The sequence below is a fragment of the Atractosteus spatula genome, chromosome 1 (assembly GCF_055471065.1).
Source record: "Atractosteus spatula isolate fAtrSpa1 chromosome 1, fAtrSpa1.hap1, whole genome shotgun sequence".
Classification (NCBI taxonomy): Eukaryota; Metazoa; Chordata; class Actinopteri; order Semionotiformes; family Lepisosteidae; genus Atractosteus; species Atractosteus spatula.
Genome location: NC_142706.1, coordinates 23,052,789 through 23,077,412, shown reverse-complemented (window position 1 = coordinate 23,077,412; position 24,624 = coordinate 23,052,789). Strand labels below are relative to the sequence as shown.

The 24,624-nt window shown below is 39.6% G+C and overlaps 1 protein-coding gene across 1 annotated transcript in view; it reads left to right on the top strand.

Annotated features, from left to right (window-relative positions):
• Positions 1–24,624, top strand: part of gabrb1 (gamma-aminobutyric acid type A receptor subunit beta1) — a 411,079-nt gene that overhangs the window by 183,667 nt on the left and 202,788 nt on the right. The window contains exon 4 of the mRNA XM_088908787.1: positions 8,904–9,124. Within this exon, the coding sequence (XP_088764913.1) occupies positions 8,904–9,124 (221 nt within the window). The remainder of the gene's footprint in view (positions 1–8,903; positions 9,125–24,624) is intronic.

Genomic DNA, 24,624 nt, shown 5'->3' with positions numbered 1-24,624 from the left:
GGGCTTTGAAATTTAGAGTTGAACTAGATAATGTTCTTTGTCATGTGCAATGTTATGTTAACAGTTAATGGAAAGTCAGTTATTATCGGTGTTCCAAGTCTCAAGACTTGAATTCAATTAAATGTATTGACAATTGTATGTAGAAGTGCTGCACTTTTTTAGCTAGAGAGCTATAATAAAATCAGCAGAGGAAAAAATAAGTTTAGAAGTGTCATGCTCAAGCAATTAAACATATCCTAATGAGTCTCTTAGCATTAAAAGGCAAAGGAAGACTACAAAAATATTTAAATGTATTTATATATATATATGTATTTACTAAAATATTTTTTCAAATAGCACAAATTTTCAATTGGTTTCAAATTATTATGTCATAGACCATATAAATGATTATTCAAGGCCTATTCAAGGTCCCTCTACAGTTCTTCATTTTTTAACTAAGTCCTCAAAGTTAATACCATGTGATATTTAGACAATTCTCTTTAAAATTTGTTCCGATTTAATGTTGACATTGATGGATATAGAATTCTATTGCTTAACTCTTTTGTTGAATGTTACAAATCAGTTTTCTTTGAGTTATATATTTATTGTTCCTAAAAATAATTAAATACTCTTTTGGTATATTATTATTGTAGACTATATATGGATAGCATAACAAGGTACATGCAATTAGTCACAAAAAAGGTTAAGTCTGATGTAGACTTTTTTTTTCCCCACACAGAAATAATAACTGCTCTAATCAACAAGCAATATTAATCTGATTTTATAGACTCTGTACATGCTCCACTCAATTTGCATAAATCCAATTTATTTTTCTCCATAATCAACCTTTCCCTCACAAGGCTAGCATAATGCTCAGACTTGATTGAAGCCATTCATTTGATTATTGATAGTCAGCTCATATAAGCCTGAAAGCAGAACAGGCATTAGAGGTGTTCTACCTGCTGATAACAGGACATATTTTGAAATAAGTCAAATCAGTCTTAGAGCAATTCTAGAAATGATTTAAATTGAGTTGTTTGTTTATATGAATTTAATTGAAGTATTACATTATTTTATTGCATTTATTTTCAAAATAATATGAATGCTTTCATAGTGTTTTTGCATATACAGTTTAAATCTATTCAGACCCATGCTATTTTGTGAAATTAAAGAATGATGCATACACAGTTCTTTAAACTTAGTATTTTATTTAAAATTGAATACTCAAACTGAAGACATCTAAGAGTATTTAATTGCAGTAAATGTAAGCAAAAATGTAAAAGGAACAACTTTAATATGTTGACTGTATAAATATTTTAGCACTGCAAAATCAACATTAGCTGGCATCTCCAGGAGTTATTACAGCTGCAAATGTTTTGAGGTATATTTCTTTTAACTTCACATACCAGGTTGGTGCTATTTTTGCCATTTCTTCTTGGTTATCATCTCCCTTCTGATAAGAAACAACTGCATAACACAATACTGTCTCCACGATGCTTTACAGTAGTAATGGTATTGCCTAGGTGATGTGATACATTATGTTAAGTTTGCACCACTTTCCATTTAGAACAAAAAGTTTCAAAATCACTTTGTCCTACCACAAAACCATATGATTGCAGTATCACCTACAGTACGTAGATACTTTGTTGTAAACCCCATGCAGAATTTTAGATATTTTTTTTCCAGTTACACACATGTCTCTTTTATGCAATGAACAAGATATTGTTGATTCATTTCAGCCATTGAGCCTGTCCAAAGTTGCAAACAGCTTCACAGTGGCAAGTGGCATCCCTAACCATTTTCCTCAATTTCCTACAGCTCTATTTGATATTCATAGTATTTGCAATTATTTACACATCTTCTGATCTGTGGCTTTCCACCAACATATCATTTTGTTATTTTGAAATCTCCATGATTTTACATGGAGCGTGTTCAGTGTGGAGGTGGAGTCCTTGTCTAAGGGTCACGCATTGCTTTGACAACCACAGCTGAGGTGGTTGATTTTGGATGAGCCACAGTTGTGGGAGCAGTTTAAGAACACACTGAACACTTCCCCAGAGGGACCTGCAAGCATGACTTTAGTCCTGAGTTAGTTGCAGCAAAGAGAGGACGTCTAGGAGTAGCTCTCCTATATGCAAGGCTCAATATGAGAAAGAGCCGAGTAGAAGCAGATGTAAGACGCTGCTGGTGTGACTATACCTAATAGTGTGTCTACCTGGAGAGAGAGGAAGAAGACAGATTCAGGGCTACAACTGACACCCCTGTAAGGGGAGAATTTAGAATTAGAGCAATAGTCTCAGAGGGGATTATGGATAGAGAGCGTAAGGCTGTCTTTTTATAAGTTTCACTTTTTCTCTATTCCAGTCTGTACTCTGCTGTAAAAAGCAGCTCCTTTTAGTCCAGTCTGGATCCCACTGCTCAAAGTGGTGTTTTTGTTTCCCACTGTGCAATGTAGCTTTTTTTGTTTTTCTTCTCTTTTTCTAGTCTAGTTTGGACCCCGTTGTCACACATGGCTCTTTCCCTAGTCCAGACTGAACCCCGCTGTCAAAAGCAGCTTTTCCTTTTCTTTTTTTTAAACCTTCCAAGCTGACCTCACCCCAGTGCCTCTGCCCCCTCAAACGGGGCATCAACTTTTACCAGTGTTCGCCACGGCTCCTTAAACCCACACTGTTACAATGGTTTAATCTTTGCTTGAAGTTCAGTAACTGATGAAGAGTCCTTATAGAGGCAGTCATATATGTTCTGAAATAATGCGAAACACTACTATACACAATCAAAATCCATTCAATGATTTGTGTGACATGTTAAGTACTTCTGTGTAACTAAACATATTTAGGTTTGCCATAGAGGGTAAATACCTATTAAATTAACATGTCTGAATCCTTTTGAATTCTTTTCAGTTTTTTCATGTCATTTAATTTTTTCACCCATAAAAGTGTTCCATTTCTTATTTTAATTAAAAATGTCAACTTTGTCAGGGGTGCAGGTAATCGCAGGTGATCAGACTCTTTGTCTGATTATGTATCTGTGGTAACCAGCATTAAACAGAGAGTGTAGATGTGGCCAGTTGCCATGGTAACATCAGCATGCCCCACAGAATAGGGCAGACATAACAATAAATTTACAAAAGTAAATACTCTTGTATGAATAAGTTGGTAAACTCTTATATTATGTATCTGGTGACACGTCTTTGTAGAGCAATGACCAACTCTTCAATTTTAGGAATATTGGCCAGTTCATGCTAACAGACATGACATTTGAGGTTTTCCTTGTGTGAACAGTTCACTTCATGTGCTTCCATAACATTTCAATAGGGTTTAGGTCTAGAGTTTTACTTGGCCAATCCAAAATGCTAATTTCTCTAACTATTCAGCTGTAGATGTGCTTGTAAGTTTAGAGTTTAGTCTTGCTGCATGACCCATGCTTCAGCTAATAGATGGCATGAAATTATCTTCCCAATTGTCCAGATATAAAGTCAAATTCAAGATTTTGTCAGTAATGACTGCTGAATACCAAACTTTCTAAGGTCTTCTGAAATGTCTTTTTATCACAACACAAAGTTTTCCACTTGAACCAATAGGACTCCAATCTATGTGATGAAGAAAAGTTTCTAACAATAATATACAGTATGACAAGACTGTCATATGCTGTCCTTGTTTACCTGTTATATGCTTGATTGAAAAAGGTTCACTCCTTCACATATGCTCATGCAGAATTATATATTTTTTTTACTTTAAACACCATTGCAATTTACTTCAAACATTAAATTGACAAATATAAATCTTCTTTGTTAAAATATAAAGTGTTTTCAATTAAACAAGGACATTGTGGTATGTTATTGTAAATGCCATAATTATGTTGACAGTTCAGAAAAAGTTTTTTCAGCACTATATGTGAGACATACTGTATGAGGTATCAACCAGGTGAGTCTTTTTCAGTTGCCTGAAACATGAACACACTGCACACCACACCATACAGCTTTCCAGTGCAAAAAGGACGAACTAAGCTTCTACACTTGAGCTACTATTTTATTAACATATGTATTATGAAAAAAATAATATTTGAAGCTACTCCCTGATGATGTATGGGCTGTTCCTTCTTGGAATTTCTCAATGTGTAGCCACTGCAGATTGAGAATTACTATGCAGATGGATAAGATGGGTGTGATCTCTTGTAATCTGTACATATATACAGATGCAGCATTTCAAAACAAGTGAGATACACCACGGTACCATGCGGTGGGCGTGTTGCATCCTAACGCGGTATGACGCAGTGTAACGCGTCAGAATACGTCATATCGGAAAGTATCCGGAATCACCTTGTAAAACTGCCAGGAGGAGCTAATAAAGCTTAACCTCTCATGTACAGCATTTGAGCTTTTAAATTTAAACTGTGTATTACACCATGTTAATCATCAGTCATTTAAAAGTTGGTATATTTTATGAAAGCATTATTGCTCAGTTGGGCAAAAGTGCACAACCTACCTTTATCATAAATATTTTAATTATGCAGAAATAGTTTATGCATCAAAGCCTTTACCGAAGATATTACTAATAGTATTAATAATGAATGACCTTGGACAAGCATTACGCTTTTCCACATTATTTGTAACCGTCATTTTAAATGAAAAGACTTTATTTTTTCATCGACAAAAAGTAACACCACAGCATTTCGTTGATCTAACTAACAAGGAAAGGATGTTAGCTAGCCAATAGGATAAAGGAATAAATTACTTTTTTTGTTTATTTCTTTAGCACATTTATTTGAACATTTCCATCGATTGTACAAGCACTGAAAAACTGACCATTTCCCTATTTCGTCGAGCATTTTCTTTTAGTATAACAGACATAAAAACTCCCTTGCTTTTAACAGAGCGTTTCATAATTTCTAACAACGAAAATTATTTAAACTGCGAAACTCATCATTCAACCAGAGCTCAAAATATCACAAGGATTGTAGCGGCAATGCTTGTTAATAAGACAGAATTAAGTGTTGCTGTGCTTTCCCAAGTGAGGCCCCATCTCTCTGTTCATCTCTGTGGTGCAGCCACAGAGAAACTATTCATGCAGGCTGATTTAAAGATGTTTTCTTTTGATAAGGGACAGCTCCCAAATGGGGATGCACTTAGCTAAGCCTGGCTATCATGATCAATGGTCATCCATTGACGCCTATCTGTCTAGGGAGTGCCAGATGGACATCTGGACTGCATTCCTAAGTGTCAGGAGTAAGTGACTCATATCTCACCTTGATCAACCAATCAGGGACTGGTAGGGCCGAGTAACCCACGTGGGACTCTGATGCCCATGGAACTTTCAGCCAATGAATAAGCTGAAGTTCCTCCAGGTAAAAACAGGCAACACAGAGCTCCAAGATTATTCTAAGACTTTCGAAAGACTATTCTAAAGAGGAAGAACAATTCCAGGGCAGGACAGCCCAGGAGCAGAAAGGCTCCGAAGGGCAGGACATTCTCGCAGCGCGCCTCCTGACCATCCTGAGACTCAGCCCGGACAACCACGGAACGGCCGGTGTGTCCGAGTGCCAGAACTTTCCTCTGTTCTAAGAGTCTAGAGCGGAGGTTGCCAGAGAGTAACCAGAGGATCCACCCGAGGTTAGCATCAGCAGCAAGCCTCGTAAACAGATCGGAACTGTGGACAGCTGAATCACTATTCAGAACTAGCGCTTCATCAGGAACGAACCGGTCATCTTCCTGACTTGCGGGGACCCACAGTCATCTTTTCTCCTGTGCACAAACTTTGCTAGTTAAAGCCAACACTAACTAGCCGGTCAGTGAACATCAGCAGCGCACCGTCGCAAGCCGCACAGCACAGCCTGGCACGGAGCCAGAGAGCCCGCAGGAGATCTGAATTCCCAGAGATTGGATGAGTATTCAACTTCAATGCATTACAGCTCGAGAATTCAATTGTTATCCCAACCAGTTGATATCAATTTAAATCCTAAGAGTTATGTACTTGTTTTGAGTATCCAATGTAGAAGTTATAACCAAGTTCATTTATGAAACGGTCTAAATGAATGATATACTGAACGTATGTCCTCTTGATATATGTAACTCTTCGTAACTGACTAAATATACCTTTTGTATTCTGATAACCCTCTCGATAAGACCTGTTAGGTTTATATGCATATTCTATGTATTAATAAATGTATCTTCGTGTATTAGTACCCGTGTGTGTGCGTTGTTTGAGTTATATCACAAGGTTGGATTCTAAAGCCATTAAAAGAATCAATTTTGTGATTTACTGCTACAATTAATAATTGTCCCAGTAAATGCCCAAACCCCTACAGAACTGGTGCCTCGTGAGAGCACACTACAGGATCCTCAAGAGCACAACAAAGACTGTATTAAAAGACACTTGTATCAGATACATGAGAATCCAAGCTTTTTTATCTACGCTTTCTTATCTACGCTAAGAAGTAGTCTTTAAAATTTATCACACAGTAAAAAGTCAAATTTCTGGGGCGTCCGTATACCAGAGATTATGGTACCGCTTCAGAAGGGTGTCAGCCAGTCAGATTCCAGGACCGGAATGATCTGTTTTATAATCGAGAATATGTAATCATGTATCTAAATAAATAGAAAAATATGATCAATATTAATAATAATAATAATAATAATAAACTTTATTTTATATAGCGCCTTTAAAGGTGGCTCCTCAAAGAGCTTTACAGGATAACAACCGATGAAACAACAGTGGCTGGGGTTTGAAAATACCTGTGAAACTGGTTTGTTCACAATGTACTGTAGACACAGAGTGTTACACCAACGCATTAGCATGTTAAAGCGATTCCATTGAGGAGCCGGGCGCGATAATTGTTTTGTTCCTTGATTTTCTGATCTGCAAGGCCATTTGGCTGCAGCGAATGTGAATTCTGTCTTGCATTGCCAGATTGTGAAAAAATAAAAGTATTTTAATCAAGATGGGGGGTAAAGGAGTCACAACATAAACATAACTTAAAAAAATACATATATTGTTAAATTATTACTTTAAATATATACTTTAAATTACTGAAACAGCCAGTTAATAAAATCGTTGCAATTTTGTTCTTGTTTGGAGGTGGGGATATTCTGACAACAATTGATTTAAAGACAATCTGTCAAAGTGCAATGAAATACAATATTACGCTGGGTAAACGTTCCGAGGTCAAATTCTTCCACGACGGGGGTACCTTTACTTCCTAATTCAACTTTTAAAATACGCGTTTCGAATAGAAGCAGCATATGCTCATGTCTTCCTGCTATGTAGAACAGATCAGCAAGTTTTTTTTTCTCCAATCAGAGGGGTGTCAGATGGTGTCAGCCAATCACCATTCTGAAGCCTACCGTAATCTCTGGTATAGGGAGAGCCCAGAATTCTGTCGCATTTTCATTTTAGGAAATTATGAAACGCTCGGTTAAAAGCAAGGGAGATTGTCCATTATAGTGGACATAAAAACAAGAGTTTGCTGTGGCGTTATTGGAAACCCAATTTTAACACAAATCGCTGGAATAATATCCTAGAAGACACAAACCGGTGCCAGACCGTGAGAATGCCCGGAGCGTAAAAGAAAATGCAGACAAACTAGGGATTGGACAGTTTCCAAGTGCTTGTACAATTGATGGAAATGTTCAAATAAATGTGCAAAAGAAATAAAAAAATCATTTATTCCTTTATCATATTGGCTAGCTAATGTTCTCTCTTTGCTAGTTACCTGTGGCTGTGTTTCTGCGTTGCGTAGCAACGAGTGACTATATTCTCAGGCGGAGGAACGTAAACAGCTTAATTTTCATGTTAAATAATTTTTTTTAATTAAAATTCAATCTATACAGCAATCGCATATTTGGGGACTGCTTCATAAAACTTTGATGCTTAAAATGTTTAGGGAGAAATGGAAGACTGGTGTGTATTTTTTCTTTAAACTACCAAGACCAGCCATATACAGTACAGTTTACATACAGTAATATGTTTATGTTCCTAAATTAATATCGTTTATGACCTTCAGATGCGTTATGCTGCTCTTCCTTTTATGCTCAGCTACTAAAATTTCCCTTTAGTTGTAAAATTCCATATAAATATTCAATACTAAGCGGATTAAAACGTGCACAGTAAAGAGATTAAATGATTAAATCTTTTCACTACCGACCAATGCACCACGAGTGCCCCTGTCGGTCATTTTGGCCAGCCAATCACTTACCGCGGTAGACTGTGGTGGCTTGTGGGTACTTGCGTGCGGTACGGGTTTGTACCGTGCATTTTGAATGGCTGCATCTGTACAAATCCTTAATCATGTCATTTTAATAAATATTTTTTCCCAACTTGGTGTAAGTTTTTATTCTTCTGCAGTGAATAGTTTTCTTTAGATTTAAGTAATTTCTGTGACAGGAGAGAAGGAGAAAATAATAGTTATTATTTGTCAGTGAAATCCAAGTGTTATCTACTGTAGGTAGCCTGGACAAATGTTCCTTTTTCATGCAACATACAGTATGCTAATGGGATTGTTGTCCAAACCTGATAGCAGCCCTTTGTTATCCTTCTTTCACTAGAAAAGACACACAAGTGGTGCTGGTGTGCACATACAATAGAGGCTCAGCTACATCATACTGTAGTTTTTAAAAAATAAAAAACAATGTAGTTATCATGGTTTTCCCTATTGACTTTTCAGTACTTTGTTATCAGTAGAGAAAATAGATGTTTTAAGAGCATTTTGTTTAATTGCTGTTTTTTACTGCATGGATTGTTGTACTAGACCCAAAAGTTCCATCACATCTTCAATCTTGCTAAATGTTTTTTGATCTGAATTTGAAACTGCTGGACAAAGCAATGCATATTATCAATTTTAATATCCTGTTGTTTTACTTGCCTTTAAGTTTTGTCTTCTAATAAAACACAGTCCAATTGTCAAAATTTTCTTTGTATTTTGTTTTCTAGGATTATACTCTTACCATGTACTTTCAACAGTCCTGGAGAGACAAAAGGTTGTCATACACTGGAATACCTCTCAACCTCACCCTTGATAACAGAGTAGCCGATCAGCTCTGGGTACCAGATACCTACTTTCTCAATGATAAGAAATCATTTGTGCATGGCGTCACAGTCAAGAACCGAATGATCAGACTGCATCCAGATGGAACTGTGCTCTATGGCCTCAGGTTTGTGCTTCAAAGTTAACTCTTCAATGGGCATTTTAAAAAATGTTCATTTTTAGGATTTTTAATCATAAATTTCATGGGAAAGTTACCTTTCTTTCTCAGTTTTTGAGTAAAGGGCTTAGATGGTGATTTCAATGTACAGTATTTGTTTCTGACAAATTATTAAGAGATAATTTTATTAATAAAAAATCTCTCAGAAAAAAAAAATATACTTTCTACAATGATAGACTGCATGTTTCAATTTGGAAAAAATCTAATTAATATCTACACATGAAATGCATCCTTTATGTGTTGTTTCACAGATAAACCACTTCTCTATGTAACAGAGGGTATTAATCAAATTACTCAAAGAAGCCTATATGTATACACCTGTTAATATAAAGACTTGGTCTGGTTTTTCCTGTGGACAAATTGCTATGTTAATTTTATCCATGTTATATGGAATGGAGTATTATTCAAAATTGCTACTCAAGAGCAGTGTGTCAGCTCAAATTCTTGGCAGCAATATGCTTGTGTTTTGTGCTTACTGGAATTTTTGAAATAATGAATTGTCAGCTAATCTATACTGATGCAGGAACAAATTACCCTTATTATCACTTACAGAATGCAGTATTATGACAGACTTATGTTTTTGTTGTATGCTAAAAGTAATTTAATTTAACAGATCTGAATGTTTCAGTGTACACTTTTGAAAGCTCATTCTACTTTCGTTTCATTATTGGTTGGATTTAGTGCATGAATTTTTAACATACTTGCTCTATTATGAGGACATTCCAAGAATTTTAAATTGTGTAATTTCTTATGAAATGACACCTGTATATACAGTACATCCATTGCATGTTTAATAATGAAACCTGATTTGTGAAGTGAGGAAGCAGCTGTTTCTGGTTGATTCAGAATTACTTTACAGTAACTTTCTTTTACCAAAGATATCAGACTCTAAGAATGAAAAATAAAATAATTTATACTACGTATTCCAAGAACATACTATGGGCGGTGCGGTGGCATTCTGGCTAAGGATCTGTGCCTGTGGCTGGAAGGTTGCTGGTTCATATCCTGTGGCTGGCAGAGCAATCCTACTCTGTTGGGCCCCTGAGCAAGGCCCTTGGCCCCAACTGCTCCAGGGATGCTGTATAAATGGATGACCCTGTGCTCTGACCTCAAGCTTCTCTTTCTGTCTGTGTGTCTCATGGAGGACAAGTTGGGGTATGCAGAAAAAAGACAAATTCCTAATATAAGAAATTCTATATGGTCAATAAAGTGATCTTATCTCACCAGATGAATCATATAAAACATTATTGACAAAATAATTTAGTTAGCTATTACAAACTATACAAATGCTCAGTTGATTAAGTTAAGCAATTGAAATGTGACCTTAACAGTATTGTCATTGGTAAAAATGTGAAATATTGTATCGTAACATTATTTCTGTGTTAGGCACATCTGTGACTTAAGTTAAAATTGGTGTTCACAACCGTGTTTGGATATGTTTAAGTCTAAACTACTTGTTGTAACAGAAAGAATAAGGTTCTGGATCCCGAGATGAAGTTAAACAGATGAGTTTATTCCATGCAAGGAACAATACTTCGGTTTTGTTGTTTCTTGCGGGAAACAAGACTTCGGCTTTATTGTTCCTTGCATGCAATAAACTCATCTGTTTAACTTCATCTCCAGAACCTTATTCTTTCTGTTACAACATACTGTAGAACTGGTTTTACAGTACATGTGTTTATGTAACATATGGTTGCATTATATAGACCTTGTCAGATGGAAACTCTTTCAAATATCATACGTATTTTTTTAAAAGCTGGCCTGGCCCATTAGGTTGTCATGTCTTTTGCTATAGTGTGTGGTTTCTAGTATAACAAGTCATTCTGTCAAAAAATGACATTTTCAATCATTTTCATAATAAGACAATAAATGCATTGGAAAAGTATGATAACAACGATAAGTCAAAAATCGGATATTTAAAAAAAATGCTCCGTGGATTTTTTAAAATCAATTCCAACTGAACATAGGTGATCAATATAGTTTAAATTTGGTTAACTTACGTACAGTATAATAATAATTCCCATTTTTAAACTCGACAGGGTAAAGGGCATGCTGGCATATTTTGTCTTTACAACCTTTCTCAAGGTATCAGAGTAACCTGGGGTATGACAAAATAAAAAAAAAAAACATTTCAGAAGTCTGTCTGTTGTTTTCATTCAAAGAACTGTTGGCTTCTAATACTTAGACACTGGTAGACATTCTTGCCAAGGTTATATAAGAAGCTTAGCTTAGGTCCTCCTGTGCTACTAGGCACAATGGGCAGCGATTTATTGCCAGCATGTATGTTCGGCTGCTGCATCTTCTACCCATTCTCATGAGATGCCGGCATGTTGTAGATCTTCTCAGAACGTGCTACGCCAGGTCTTCTTTGGCCTTCCTCTTTTCCTTTTTCCACCCAGTGGAGTTCATCTCATTGTGATCTTGGTGGTGTGATAGGCGTAGAATATGGCCTGCCAGCTGGAGTCTGCATTCTGTCACTATATGTTGCAGCCTCTGTAAATTGGCTCTTTGCAAGATTTCTTCATTTGGAATATGGTCACGGTAGGTGACGTGAAGTAATTTTTGCAGGTACTGCTGGTGGAAAACATTTGGTTTCTGTGCTATTCGAGCCATGCTTTTCCATGTTTCACTGGTGTAAATTGCATTAGGTAGGACTATGGCTTTATACAGGTGAATTTTAGTGTTGATGTTAATTGCTGTTGATGACAATATCGAGTGCATTCTCTGGAATACTGCCACCGCCTTATCTATTCTGCTATTAACTTCTTTCACTAAGTCGTTTTCCCTGGTAAGCACACTACCAAGGTAACAATAATAATTAATAATTGCTTACACTTATATAGCGTTTTTCTGGACACTCCACTCAAAGCGCTTTACAGGTAATGGGGACCTCCACCACCACCACCAATGTGCAGCACCCACCTGGATGATGTGATGGCACCCATAGTGCTCCAGAACGCTAACCACACATCAGCTATTAGTAGGAAGGAGAACAGAGTAATGAAGCCAATTCATAGATGGGGATTATTAGGAGGCCGTGACTGGTAAGGGCCGATGGAAAATTTGGCCAGGATGCCGGGGTTACCCCCCTACTCTTTTCAAGAAACGCCCTGGGAGTTTTAATTACCACAGAGAGTCAGGACCTTGGTTTTACGTCTTATCTGAAGGACGGCGCCTTTTTACAGTATGGTGTCCCCTTCACTATTCTGGGGCATTAGGACCCACATAGGCCACAGGGTGAGCTCCCCCTGCTAGCCCCACTAACACCTCTTCCATGGTCTTGCATGGTTTTTGTCTTTTCGACGCTAATTCTTAATCTGACTTATCCGGCATCCTTTTCCAGGTTGGTCGTCAGCTCCTGTAGTCCATCTCTCTTTTCTGCCAATAGGGCAATGTCATCTGTGAAGTCTAAGTCTGTCAGCCTTGCTTGTTCATTTCACTGTATGCTCAGGTTAGGTCCGTTCACCGCCTTCCGCATTACAAAGTCAATCACCAAAAAGAACTGGACTGGTGACAATATTCAACCCTGGCATACGCCAGTGGCAATGGTGAAATAGTCTGTAATGCCAGTACCTGTCTTCACACAACAACTGGAGTTAAGGTAGATATTTAGACGTTAGAAGACGTTAATATATCCCTGGGGAATGCCGTATAACTTGGCTATATTCCACAGCGTTTCCGTGTTCACTGTCGAACGCTTTCTTAAAAATCAATCAAAGTTATTGATATTGGTCTCTGGAACCGAATGCACTGTACAATGATGTTGCGTAGCGTAAATAGCTGTTCAGTACGTGATCGCCCACTGCGAAATCCCACTTGTTCTTCTCGCAGTGTTGCATCAACCGCATCACGTAGTCAACTCCAGCGCCAGTTATTGCAATCGGTGATATTTCCTTTCTTTGGCAGTTTAACAATCATCCCACACCACCCCTCTTCTGGGATGCACTTTTTTTGCCAGCACGTGTTTAGCAGCCTAGTCAATGTCGTTATTGGGCCTCCATATTTCAGCAATTCTGTTAACATTCGATCTAGACCCGCAGCTTTATTGTTTTTTAATGCCATGACTGCTTTCAACATCTCTTCTCCTGTTATCGGGTCCATCTTTACTTTCAATTCACCATGTGGGGTGACAGCATTAAAGTTTACATCTGGGGTCGGCCGATTCAATATCTCCTTGAATTATCCCATTAAGCACACATCTTGTTCATTCATTGTGTAGGCATCCTCTCACAAGGCACCAGTAAATGTAAGGGTTTTGTGCTTTAACTGGGACAATTATTAATTGTGGCAGTAAGTCACAAAATGATTCTTTGATGGCTATTAGAATCAACCTTGCAGGATAACTCAAACAATGCACACACACGGGTACTGATACACGAGAATACATTTATTACTACATAAAATGTGCATATAAACATAACAGATCTTATCATGCGGGTTAGCAGAATACAAAAGGTATATATTCAATCACGAAGAGTTACAAACCAATAGGGACATACATTCAGTATATCATTCATTCGTAAATGAACTTGGTTACAACTTCTACACTAGATACTCAAAAGCAAGTACATCACTCATAGGAATTAAATTGATATCAACTGGGGTTGAGGTAACAATTGAATTCTCGAGCTGTAATGCAGAATGTTGAATACTCATCCAATCTCTGTGGATTCAGATCTCCCGCAGACACAAAGAAGCAGTGGCAGGCTAGTTAGTTCTGGCTTTACTAAAAGAGTTTGTGCCCAGGAGAAAAGTGACTGCGGGTCCAAGCAGGTTACACTCTTTAGACAGGAAGAAGACCGGTACGTTCCTGATGTTGCGCTAGTTCTGAATACTTAGATTCAGCTGTCCACAGTTCCAACCGTAGTTCACTTATTGATCAGGTGAGCGTTAGCGGTGGGTTCACAAGGCTTGCTGCTGATGCTACCTCGGGTGGATCCTTTGGTTATGCGCTGGCAACCTCCGTTCTCGACTCTTAGAACAAAGGTAAGTCCTTCACTCGGACACACTGGCCGTTACGTGGTGGTCCAAACTGAGTCTGAGGATGTCCAGGAAGGGCTGAGTGAGAAATGTCCAGGAGGCACTCTGAGGAGCCCTGTGCTGCCTGTTTTACCTGGAGGAACTACGGTCATTCATTGGTTGAAAGTTCCATGGGCATCTGAGACCCATGTGGGGTTACCCTGCCCTACCAGTTCCTGATTGGCTGATGATGAGTAACAATGCACTCTGACCTTAGAGTTGTAAACAACTTTGAATAAGACTCTCCCTTGGAATCTCAGACAGTAAGGCGCCAGAGATGACCATTCATTAGGGTGGCTGATGTGTCTCGGCTTTGAGAGTTGTTCCTTATCAGGACACTCTATCAGCTAGAAAAACACCTTAAATGTGAACCAAATGGAATGGGTTCTTTGCATCAAGCACCACTCAGATGAAAGAGAGAGGGACTGGCAAGGGAGCGGCAAACTTAATTCCTGTATTTTAATAAGCCTTGCCGCTACAATTGTCAGCAACATTTTCCCTTCCTTGTTTTTGATGGGTATGCTGGAGTTGCTTTTCCATTGTAGGGATTTTGCATCATTTTTGCGTCTGCTCCTTTCTGTTCCAAACATTCTCTCTTGTTGGCGCAACATCTACTTTTCACTCTGCGATCCAACACCTGGTACTTGATCGTGGCTTCCTCTTCCTCTTCTGATGTTTTTGCCTGTTCATGTTTACTCTTCGCTGCCTTCCGCTCGTCAATCAACATCTGTGTTTGTTCTTGTATCTAGCGTTCTCGCTTTGTACCTCTTCTTCGTCCAATTATTTCTCCGTACTCTCGGTTAAACCTGTTTAAACAACATCCACTGTTCTTCAACATCAGTGGCATCTTGTAGCACTTGGAACCGCTTTCAAGTTCTAGTTTTGTTTTAACAGTTCTGGCATCCTTCGACTTCTCCACTACATATGGTCTGGCTTTTCTTTGTACTTGTCGCCTTTTTAACCGTAGTGTCAGTAGTGTCACCTTTACAAGACAGTGATCTGATTCGATGTCAGCCCCTCTGTAAGTTCTGACATCCCACAATGCTGATCTCCACAGCTTACCGATGCAGATGTAATCAATTTCATTTTTTGTTTCAGTTCAATTCATGTGCACATGGAGGCTTCTTATTATAGATTAAAGGAAATCCTGCTCTCATTCTTATAGGGCTTTTACCTGTACTGAAATGGTGAAAATATATTGTAACACAGTAGTGAAAATTCATTTTTCTCTGACATTGCTGTTCACTGCTAAAAGAAGCAGTCGGAGCTCTCACTTCATAGGTTTCTGTTCAACAGAAAGTGAATGGTTTACATCGCCAAGCACAGGAGACCCTTCAAGCACAGTTGTTCGCTTTTCAAGAGTCAGCCTTGGCGCAAACCCATTATCTACAGGATCAGCTTACAGCTACCCAAAACCTCTGTTAGCAGATGATAGAGAGAAATACATTGCCTGGCTGCCCCCATTCCAGTACCTGTCCAACTGGCGCATGTTCTACAAAAGATGACTCCTCAGGATGACGTCAACACCTACCTGAGAGCTTTTGAAAGAACAGCTGACTGCCTTAACTGGGATCCTGACCTATAGGCTGGTATTGTGGCTCTTTTCCTCTGTGGGGAAGCTCAAAAGGCCTATTACCACCTGGACAGTTCCTCTGCAGCGGATCCCAGAGCTGAAGACCCTCAAAGCCGAAATCCTCACCCGGGAGACTCGAGTCTTGGCCTAGTATTTCCAAACTTGGCGTTATGACCCCCAAATCCCTGCTCGATCACAGATGTATAATCTGGTTTGGCCAAAAAATGGTTGGAACCTGAAACCTTTACCCCCAACCAAATTGTCGAAAGAATAGTCCTCGACACATACTTGCGACAGCTGCCCCCTGAGCTGAGGCAAACCGTGGGACAGACCCACAAACCGTGGGTGATTTTATGGCCACCTTAGAAAGGCAGCCAACATCGCTGAGAACTCCCAGGAAGCAGCATCTCCAAGTCGAGGACTATGCAAAGAAGGGGACCACGTAGAGACGACGTGGTCGAGGGCTACGTTTCCGTTCCCATTCCAGGATGACCATTGCTTTTCCAGAATGAAAACTGGAAGAAAAGCACCGACCAACCCGATGTACCCAGTGCGCAGCCGAGGGACATTAGGCAGATCATTGTCTCACTGACGAGAATATTAAGATATGCTGAAACATTGTCCATTTATTCTCTGAGGGTTGTTTAACAGAGTGGATGGAATGCCAGGATTCTAAACCAGAAGCATTCTTAGAATCAGTTCTCCTAAACAGGAATTCTGTCAGAGCCCTAATTGACTCCGTTAGTGCGCTCTGTTTTGTGTCCTCCGAGGTAGTCAAACTAACTCAAGTGGAGGAACAACACTGTTTGACAGTCACTTGTATTCATAGGGAAAAGAAGAGCCATCCGACCGCCATATTGAAATTATGCACATAGCACACTGTCAAGCTGTACTCACCTCCCTGGAAGATGCAGGACTCTATGTTAACCGAGCAAAAAGTTGTTTACCTCAGCCCAGCACCTGGGTCATGTGGTGGATGAAGGTCAAATTTGGCCCCAGATCAACAAGGTCAAGGCTAGTTGAGACTGGCCGGTTCCCCGGACGAAGTCACAGGTGAGATCATTAAATTACTACCGCCAGTTTATTCCTAACCTCCTAGAACGAGCCATCCCCCTTACGGATCTGACCTCTCTGTTGGTACCTAAGGTCATTTGCTGGACCCAGGAATCCACCAAAGCCTTCACTGACCTGAAGGAAGCCCTGTGCCAGGATTCCGTCCTCAGAGTACCAGATTTTGGGCACCGGTTTTTCCTCCGAGCCGACTCTTCGGATAGTGGACTGGGGGCAGTTCTATCCCAGGAATTTGACAAAGAAGAGCCTCCTGTCCTGTTCCTAAGCCACAACCTAATCTTAAGAAAGCAGAAATATGCCATAGTGGCAAAAAAAAGTCTAGCAGTGAAAAGGGCTATCGATTCCCTGCGGTAATACCTGCTGGGCAGAGAATCCACTCTTGTGACAGATCACGCTCCTCTCACCTGGATGAAAAGCAACAAAGACCAGAACGCCTGGGTGAGCAGGTGGTTCCGAGCTCTTCAACACTATAGGTTTGTAGTGAAACATCGGGCAGGAGCTGCTCGTGGCAATGCTGACGCCCTGTCCTGAAAACATTGTCTTTAAGTTGGGGGAAGGATGTGTGGGGATGCATTTTCTTATAAATCAACATGGGTGTCCCTAATTGAGAACCCTATATTAAATGCTCACGTGGCTGGTGTAGCGTTCATGCTAAAACCATGCCAAAAGCCTTACTACTGCTTAAGCGCTGAATCATTCTTATTAAAGAGAATAATTTTTCTCCTTTGTCTCAAGCTGGTCTCATTTCTCTATCTTGCATACTTTCTGTGGATCGATTCCACACTGGCACTCAACTTCCAAAGGGAATTAAGAAAGTATACCGGTGGATAAAAGCATGGTCAAACTTCACCCATTATCACAATATATACTGGTGGAAAAAAGAAAAGCAACACCTCCTTCTTCACAATCTGGCCCTCCCATCTACGTGGAACAGGCTGAAGAGGACCTGATGCCACTGCTAACATGACCATTGCAGCCTCTGTCTGGCCCAAGCCATTTGGGTATGACGTCTAGGAGGTGTGAGCAGAGGGTCTCAGACAAGTCGCCTTGCTCTAAGGCCAGCAGCATGGATCCTCACTGTCCTGTCACTGATGTTTCAGCAGCAGTAGAGATGGGAGATCTTAAACAATCTCTCAGATGGACCAGTCTGATGCGTCGGTCCTGTTCTGCTGTGGTCACTCGAGGGCAACTGGATCTTGGACAGTCATCTGTCCTGCCGGTCTGCCAGTATATATGAGGTATCAAGTGTTTACTGGGTTGTGGTGTGGTCGGAATTAGGTAGTGTTAAAGAAGGAGAGTTGGTTGTAACCACAAATGTTGGAATGTAAAAACGCACATAAAAAACATCATATTTACATATTGTGTACTGAAAAAAACATTGTATGTCTCCTAGATAAGATAGGGTACTGCACATAGCTGTTAAAGCTCAGGTGAGATTATTTCTGTATTTTTATGAGCAGTCTTTTGATTTTTATGTAGAAATATACCCTTTACATCAACAAACATGGGATCCTTCTTGTCGTGAAATGGTTAAGTACTGTATTCTTACCCAGTTTGTCAGAGCACTTACAAGAAGGGATATAAAGTTCTTGTTGTTTTTAATCAATCAAGACAGGGTGAGGCAAACATAAATGAGACAACCAGTGATAGGAAAATTGTAATAATAATATAATGTGCTTTGAAGTGCTGTATATTATGAAACTGCATTTGTTGAGTCCAAACCTAACATTTATAATTTCCAAAAAGCTAATGCTGAAGGACAGCTTAAGAGAAGTAAAAATAAGGTCATAGAGCCTATGAATTTTTGGAAAGTGGATGATAACATTATAAACAGATTCAAATTCAAAGAAGCACAGAACAAAAAATGTTTCCAAAACTAAGTAAATCCAATGCTTAAAACAGTATTCCAAATGGCTTAATCAATTAATTAGAAAACAAAAAAGAAAAAAAGGCACAGTGGCATGTTGATGCAAGGGTTTGCATTGCTATCTTGGAGCAATTCCAGAGCTGGGGTGCTGCTGGTGATGATGGATGCAACTCTTTCAATCTTCAGACTTTCAGTACTTGAGACTTGCTAATGTAATACCCTTTCATGAAAAGGTGAGAAAACTGATTGAAGTAATTATACACCAAAAAAGGTCTTACTGTATATTATAAGATTAGTTATACAGTAGAAACAACTATAGGAACTAAAATAGAGTTAATCTACATGGAAATAATATCCAAGGAATGTTGGGGTTTCTGAAACCTAATGTGTGACAGAGGGTCATGCTAATTTCTAAACCCATCCTACTATTCAAGATTTGAAATTAGTTTAAAAAACATTAATTAAGGCTTCAATATGTTTAATTAATAAAACCTCATAACTACTAAAATGTAAATCTAGATTTTACAAATAAATAAGAAACATCATTAATGCATGGGTACTGCAATCATAGATGTCTGATATGATGAATTAACATTAGCTATATATTGTCTTTCCTGAGACTGAAATATGATGACAGTCTTGGATGAATTTAAATCTGCAACTTAACCTTGTTTATGGCCTTTGATGTGATTTATTAAACTGATAGTACCTACTGCATGCCTTGGTAGCTGTGTGTAAAAGAGATCTTCTCTGACTACCTCTGATTCTATTTTCTGTTAAATTGGACTATTGCACCTGGTATGCTTTGACATTTGCTTTCCTTATTTACTCACTTCTCTTTGTGCATTATTTTCACTGTTCTCTGTCTGTGCATCTTCTGCTCATTTCCTTTTCTCACCTTCCCCAACAATGGCACTCTCGTAGGTTTTCACACCAACACTTATCTATCACTTATCTAACCCATTCATTATGAATTCTCTACCTACAGTATGTCTCCATCTTCTTTTCATATATCTTTCATCTTTGCTTGTTCTTATACAGACTCACAAAATTTTCTCTAATTCTTCAAATCTGATCTCTCAACCTCAAATTTCATCCTCTGCTCTGTTCACTGTTGCATTCTCATGTGCTTTTTGGAATTGCTAATCAGCCTTTTAGAAATCTGACTTCATTTCTGCATATGCCTCCTACCTCTCCCCTAGATTGCCTAGGACATACTGAGATCTGGATTTCCTTTGATAAGACTGCTGCCCAGTTGTTCTCTTTATATATCTTTATCCATTTTTCTCTACTCCCAGGATCTGGTAGTAGACAGTATTTATACTTTGTCTACACTTTTTTTTCTTTCTTTCCTCCTGTACCATACTTTGAGCATGCTCAGCACTGCTCCACTCTCCCTGTCACCAACTTTGTATTATTCACTTCTGTTCTGCAGGGTCTCTTGTCCACTTCCCAGGAAACATTGATTTCTTCTTCTCTTATCCCTTCCCCTGCTCTTATCACTGTTTAATGTGACATTTACAATTAACCTATTCAGTTGTTCATCATTGTATCCTCCCTATCTTTATTCCATCTGTAGCGGCAAGGCTTATTAATAATATAGGAATTAAGTTCGCTGCTCCCTTGCCAGTCTCTCTCTCCCCCATCTCTGTGGTGCTGGACACAGAGAGCCCATTCCATGTAGTTCAGATTTAAGGTGTTTTACTGTCTGATAGAGTTTATTGATAAGGAACAATTCCCAGGGCTGATTCTCCAGCCACCCTAATGAATGGTCATCTGTGGCACCTTTCTGTCTGGGAGATTTGAAGGAAGAGTGGCATCCCAAGGTGTTTACAACCCTAAGGTCTGAGAGCATTGTTACTCATCCTCTACATTGATCAGCCAATGAGGAAGTGGTAGGGCAGGGTAACCCCAGGTGGGTCTCAAATGCCCGCGGAACTTTCAACCAATGAATGACTGTAGTTTCTCCAGATAAAAGAGGCTGCACACGGCCCAGAAGGTGCCAGAGTGTCCAGGACATTCTCAGACTCAGCTCAGAAAATCACATCCAGTGAACTACTCGTCGGAACTGTCGACAGACGAATCTTAGTACTCATTACTAGCGCTACATCGGGAGCCAGGACTAACTAGCCAGTCTTCAGAGAGTAACGGCCAGCACGCCACAGCAGGAATCTCTCCCTCATTCTCCCACACCTCTAGCCGCACTAGGACTAGCTGCCACAGAGCCGGAGGATGCCGATTGGACTCAGCAGCAGCCTGTTGCTGTTCCTTTGTGTCCACGGGAGATCTGATTCCACATAAATTGGATGAGTATTCAACATTCTGTATTACAGCTCGAGAACTCAATTGTTACCTCAACCCTAGTTGATGTCAATTTAATTCCTATGAGTGATGTACTTGCTTTTGAGTGTTTAGTGTAGAAGTTGTAATCAAAGTTCATTAATGAAAAGGTGTAAATGAATGGTGTACTGAATGTACTGTATGTGTCTCTTGGTATTTGTAATTCTTCGTGATTGAATACTGTATATACCTTTGTATTCTGCTAACCCTCTCTATAAGATTTGTTATGTTTATATGCACGTTTTATGTATTAATAAATGTATTCTCATGTATTAGTATCCATGTGTGTGTATTGCTGAGTTATTCCGCAAGATCGATTTTCTAATAGGCATTGAAGAATCATTTTGTGATTTACTGCTACAATTAATAATTGTCCTAGTACAGTACATGCATAAAACCTCTACACATCTCTTCCCAGATATCACTGTCACCCGCAACGGACCACTTTAAAATGGCTATTAGTTTGATTACTGTAAATTCTTTGCAGGAACTTCAATTCTCACCTATTAAGAACTATGTATTTTATATATTTTAACTGTATATTTAACTTTCTTTCTTTTCACTTTCCTGAATTCCTTCCTTCCTTCTTTATTTTATTACTGTTTCTGTCCTACTACTTGTAGGTCATTTCGTTCAACCTAAAACATTTTTTCCAGTGTCTGGTAATCCTGACCCGCGCACATCCATGAATTTGAAGGACATTTTAAATTATTGTAGGGAGACCACGACAGCACAGGGACTTCAATTCCAGACCTTAGGTTCTATCTGACTGAAGTTTGTATGTTTTCCCCCTGTTTGTGTGCATTACCTCCAGGTGCTTCCATTTCCTCCTACAGTACAAAAACATATTGATAGGTTAACTGGCTTCTGGGTAAACTGTCCCTTGTGTGAGTACAGTTTGTGTGCATTTATGAGTTTGTGTCTGTGTGTGATGGACTGACATCCCATCCAGGGTGTACCCTGTCTTGTGTCCTTTACTTGACTGGATAGGCTCTGTCTCCCCTGCAAACTTGAATTGGAAGAAGCAGTTAGAAGATGGATGGATGCATACCATTACTGTTGTCTGCTGTCTTTCTAACATCTGCTTACAATTCTCATTGTATCTTCTAATTTGTGTCCTTTTCTCAAACACCCTACCCTTCTGTATCCATTTTCTTCAATCATAGCTAGTCTTCTTTTATATAGTCACTTTTTTCTCTACCCCTAAGGCCACCACAACCCCATACTAGTTAATGTATTGCCCTTCTTCATTCACACCTATGTGATATAGGGTCAAGGCCTTTCATTTCACTTAGAATTAAGTATCTTTAAGTATTTCTAACAATCTTTGTGTGCCTAGACCAAACAGCCTGTTGCTTGTCACAGGGATGTAGCAACCGAGGCCGCTCTCTGTGGTCAGCAACAGGATGACCTAGTGGTCTTTCTGTTTGAGCAAATGAGGGAGATCAGCTTATCTTTTGGATAAGGTCTTTCCCAGGACAGTCCAGATCCATTATCAATACTCATTTAAGATGGATGTCCACTGCTGGTGTCTGGGGGTCTGGCAGCTTGGAGTCAGACGAATTAGAAGGAGAGATTTCTGCTGTGGTGACGCGCCAGCAGTGTCTCTCTCAGGGACCTACTAGTAGTCCGGCTGACTGGTAGCAAGTCTCTATGCACAGAGGGTGACCACGGGTCCGAGCAAGTCACTCTTTAGGGGGAAGAAACTCAGTTTGCTTCCGGTGTAGTGTTGTTGCTGAATAAAAACTTATCCAGGTTGTCGACAAGAGTCCAAACATATACTCCGGTGTTCAAGCAAAGCGTCCACGTTGGTATTGGCTAGCAATTTACGTGTGGGCATTCCCCGGGCCGACACTTTGCTGAAACAATGTTCCAGTCTCTATACCGACAAAACCAGCCATCACGTGATTGTCTCTGAGGGTGTGAAAAGTGGCCGGAGAAGCAATGTTTCTGAGCTGTGCAGTGTCTTTTAAACCAGGACCAAGACAGGTGGTGATTGGTCGAAAGTTTAGGGGGCATTTCAGACACACATCTGTTCCTTATCTGAGAGAAAACACCCTAAATCAGAACTGCATGAATAGCTGAGAATGAGAAAGAGAGATGGGGCATAATTTGGGATAGCACAGCAACACTTAATTCTGTCTTATTAATAAGCATTGCCGATACACATCGGGAGATAATACTAAAAGTCACAAGTCATGGTCAACCATCCAACAAGATGACCAACCAATAGGGGACCTTCAGGTTGTGGCTACCCAATCCAGCTGATATCGTCTTGACCAATAACCAAAAAGTGGTTAAAAAGCAGTGCATCACCTCTAACGTTGCTGCCCTCCTCTCTCTGCTGAACCAACTTGGCTGACTGATAACAGAACCATGTGTCTGCCACACATGTTGTCTGAAGTTTGCGACTTTTTCCTGAAGCACTGAGTTACATGGTGAGCCTGTATGTAAAGACAATTCTGCTTGAGGTCTTCTAGCTTGGAGCAGGACCTTGCAATTAGCTAGCTACCACCATGTGACAGCTTCATCACCAAAGCAATATGGTTGACTTTTCGTCAATGTGCCTGAATACACTTTATTCACCAGTAGCCGCTAAGCTGGGAGCAACCGAATTTCTCCCCTTTTGTGTAATTCGCCCCAGCTGAGCAGTCACCACCTCTGTGCAAAGACTTTGTCCCCAGTTAAGCTCAGCACTAACTCAGACAATCCATTTGACGGAATCAACTGTCAGGACGAGATGACAGCAGATCTCTCATTGTCCCCAAAATACCTAGCTGCCTAAGTACTGGAGGGGGCACCGAGCCAGCAGAGCACGCATTGAACAGAGCTGCAACAGACCCAGTCAGCTGTTACCCCATCTTTCTGCTCAGAAGTTACTAATCCACATTTGTAGATGAGTATAATTTAATATTCACTGTTTTGAGAATAAAATTGTTATTTTTACACATATTAATATCCTGGAGCCCATGGCAACTCTACTGACCTGCTGATAAAAAAGGCTATTGAATGAGAAAGCATTGGATCATCAACTCAATTAGGAATTCCCGGCCTCACAACTGCATTCCATTGGTGCTTCCCTACCAACCTAACACCCTTTCTATACCAGAACCATTGACGGCAACTTCCCCATCTTACAGGATGATCCCTCCACTGGTACCCTTTTTCTGACCATTCCATCGTCTCATATCGCTGACAACCTATCTGTGTAATCCCCTTGTTCAAACCAGATCAGCGTAACCTTCTTGTTGTGAATCAGATCAGTAATCTGTGATTACACATTTTGGTCATGAACACAAACCCAAACTGCAACAGATTTTTCTATTCTGGATTTGATCTCATTAACATCTTAAGTGCCACAGATACATGGTCAGAAAAGATAAGCGATCTTCACAGTTAATGATGCCAAGAGATCTAAGAGAGTAAAAGAGTGCAATTCATGCATGACACCTTACCTTTCTAAAAAAATCACAAATGTTTTCATTATGCCACACATATGCTGCCATAAGTTTTATCCTCCCTTATTTAGTCAGTAACAAGCAGTGCAAAAGGATATATGAGCTCCTATTTGCCACAGAC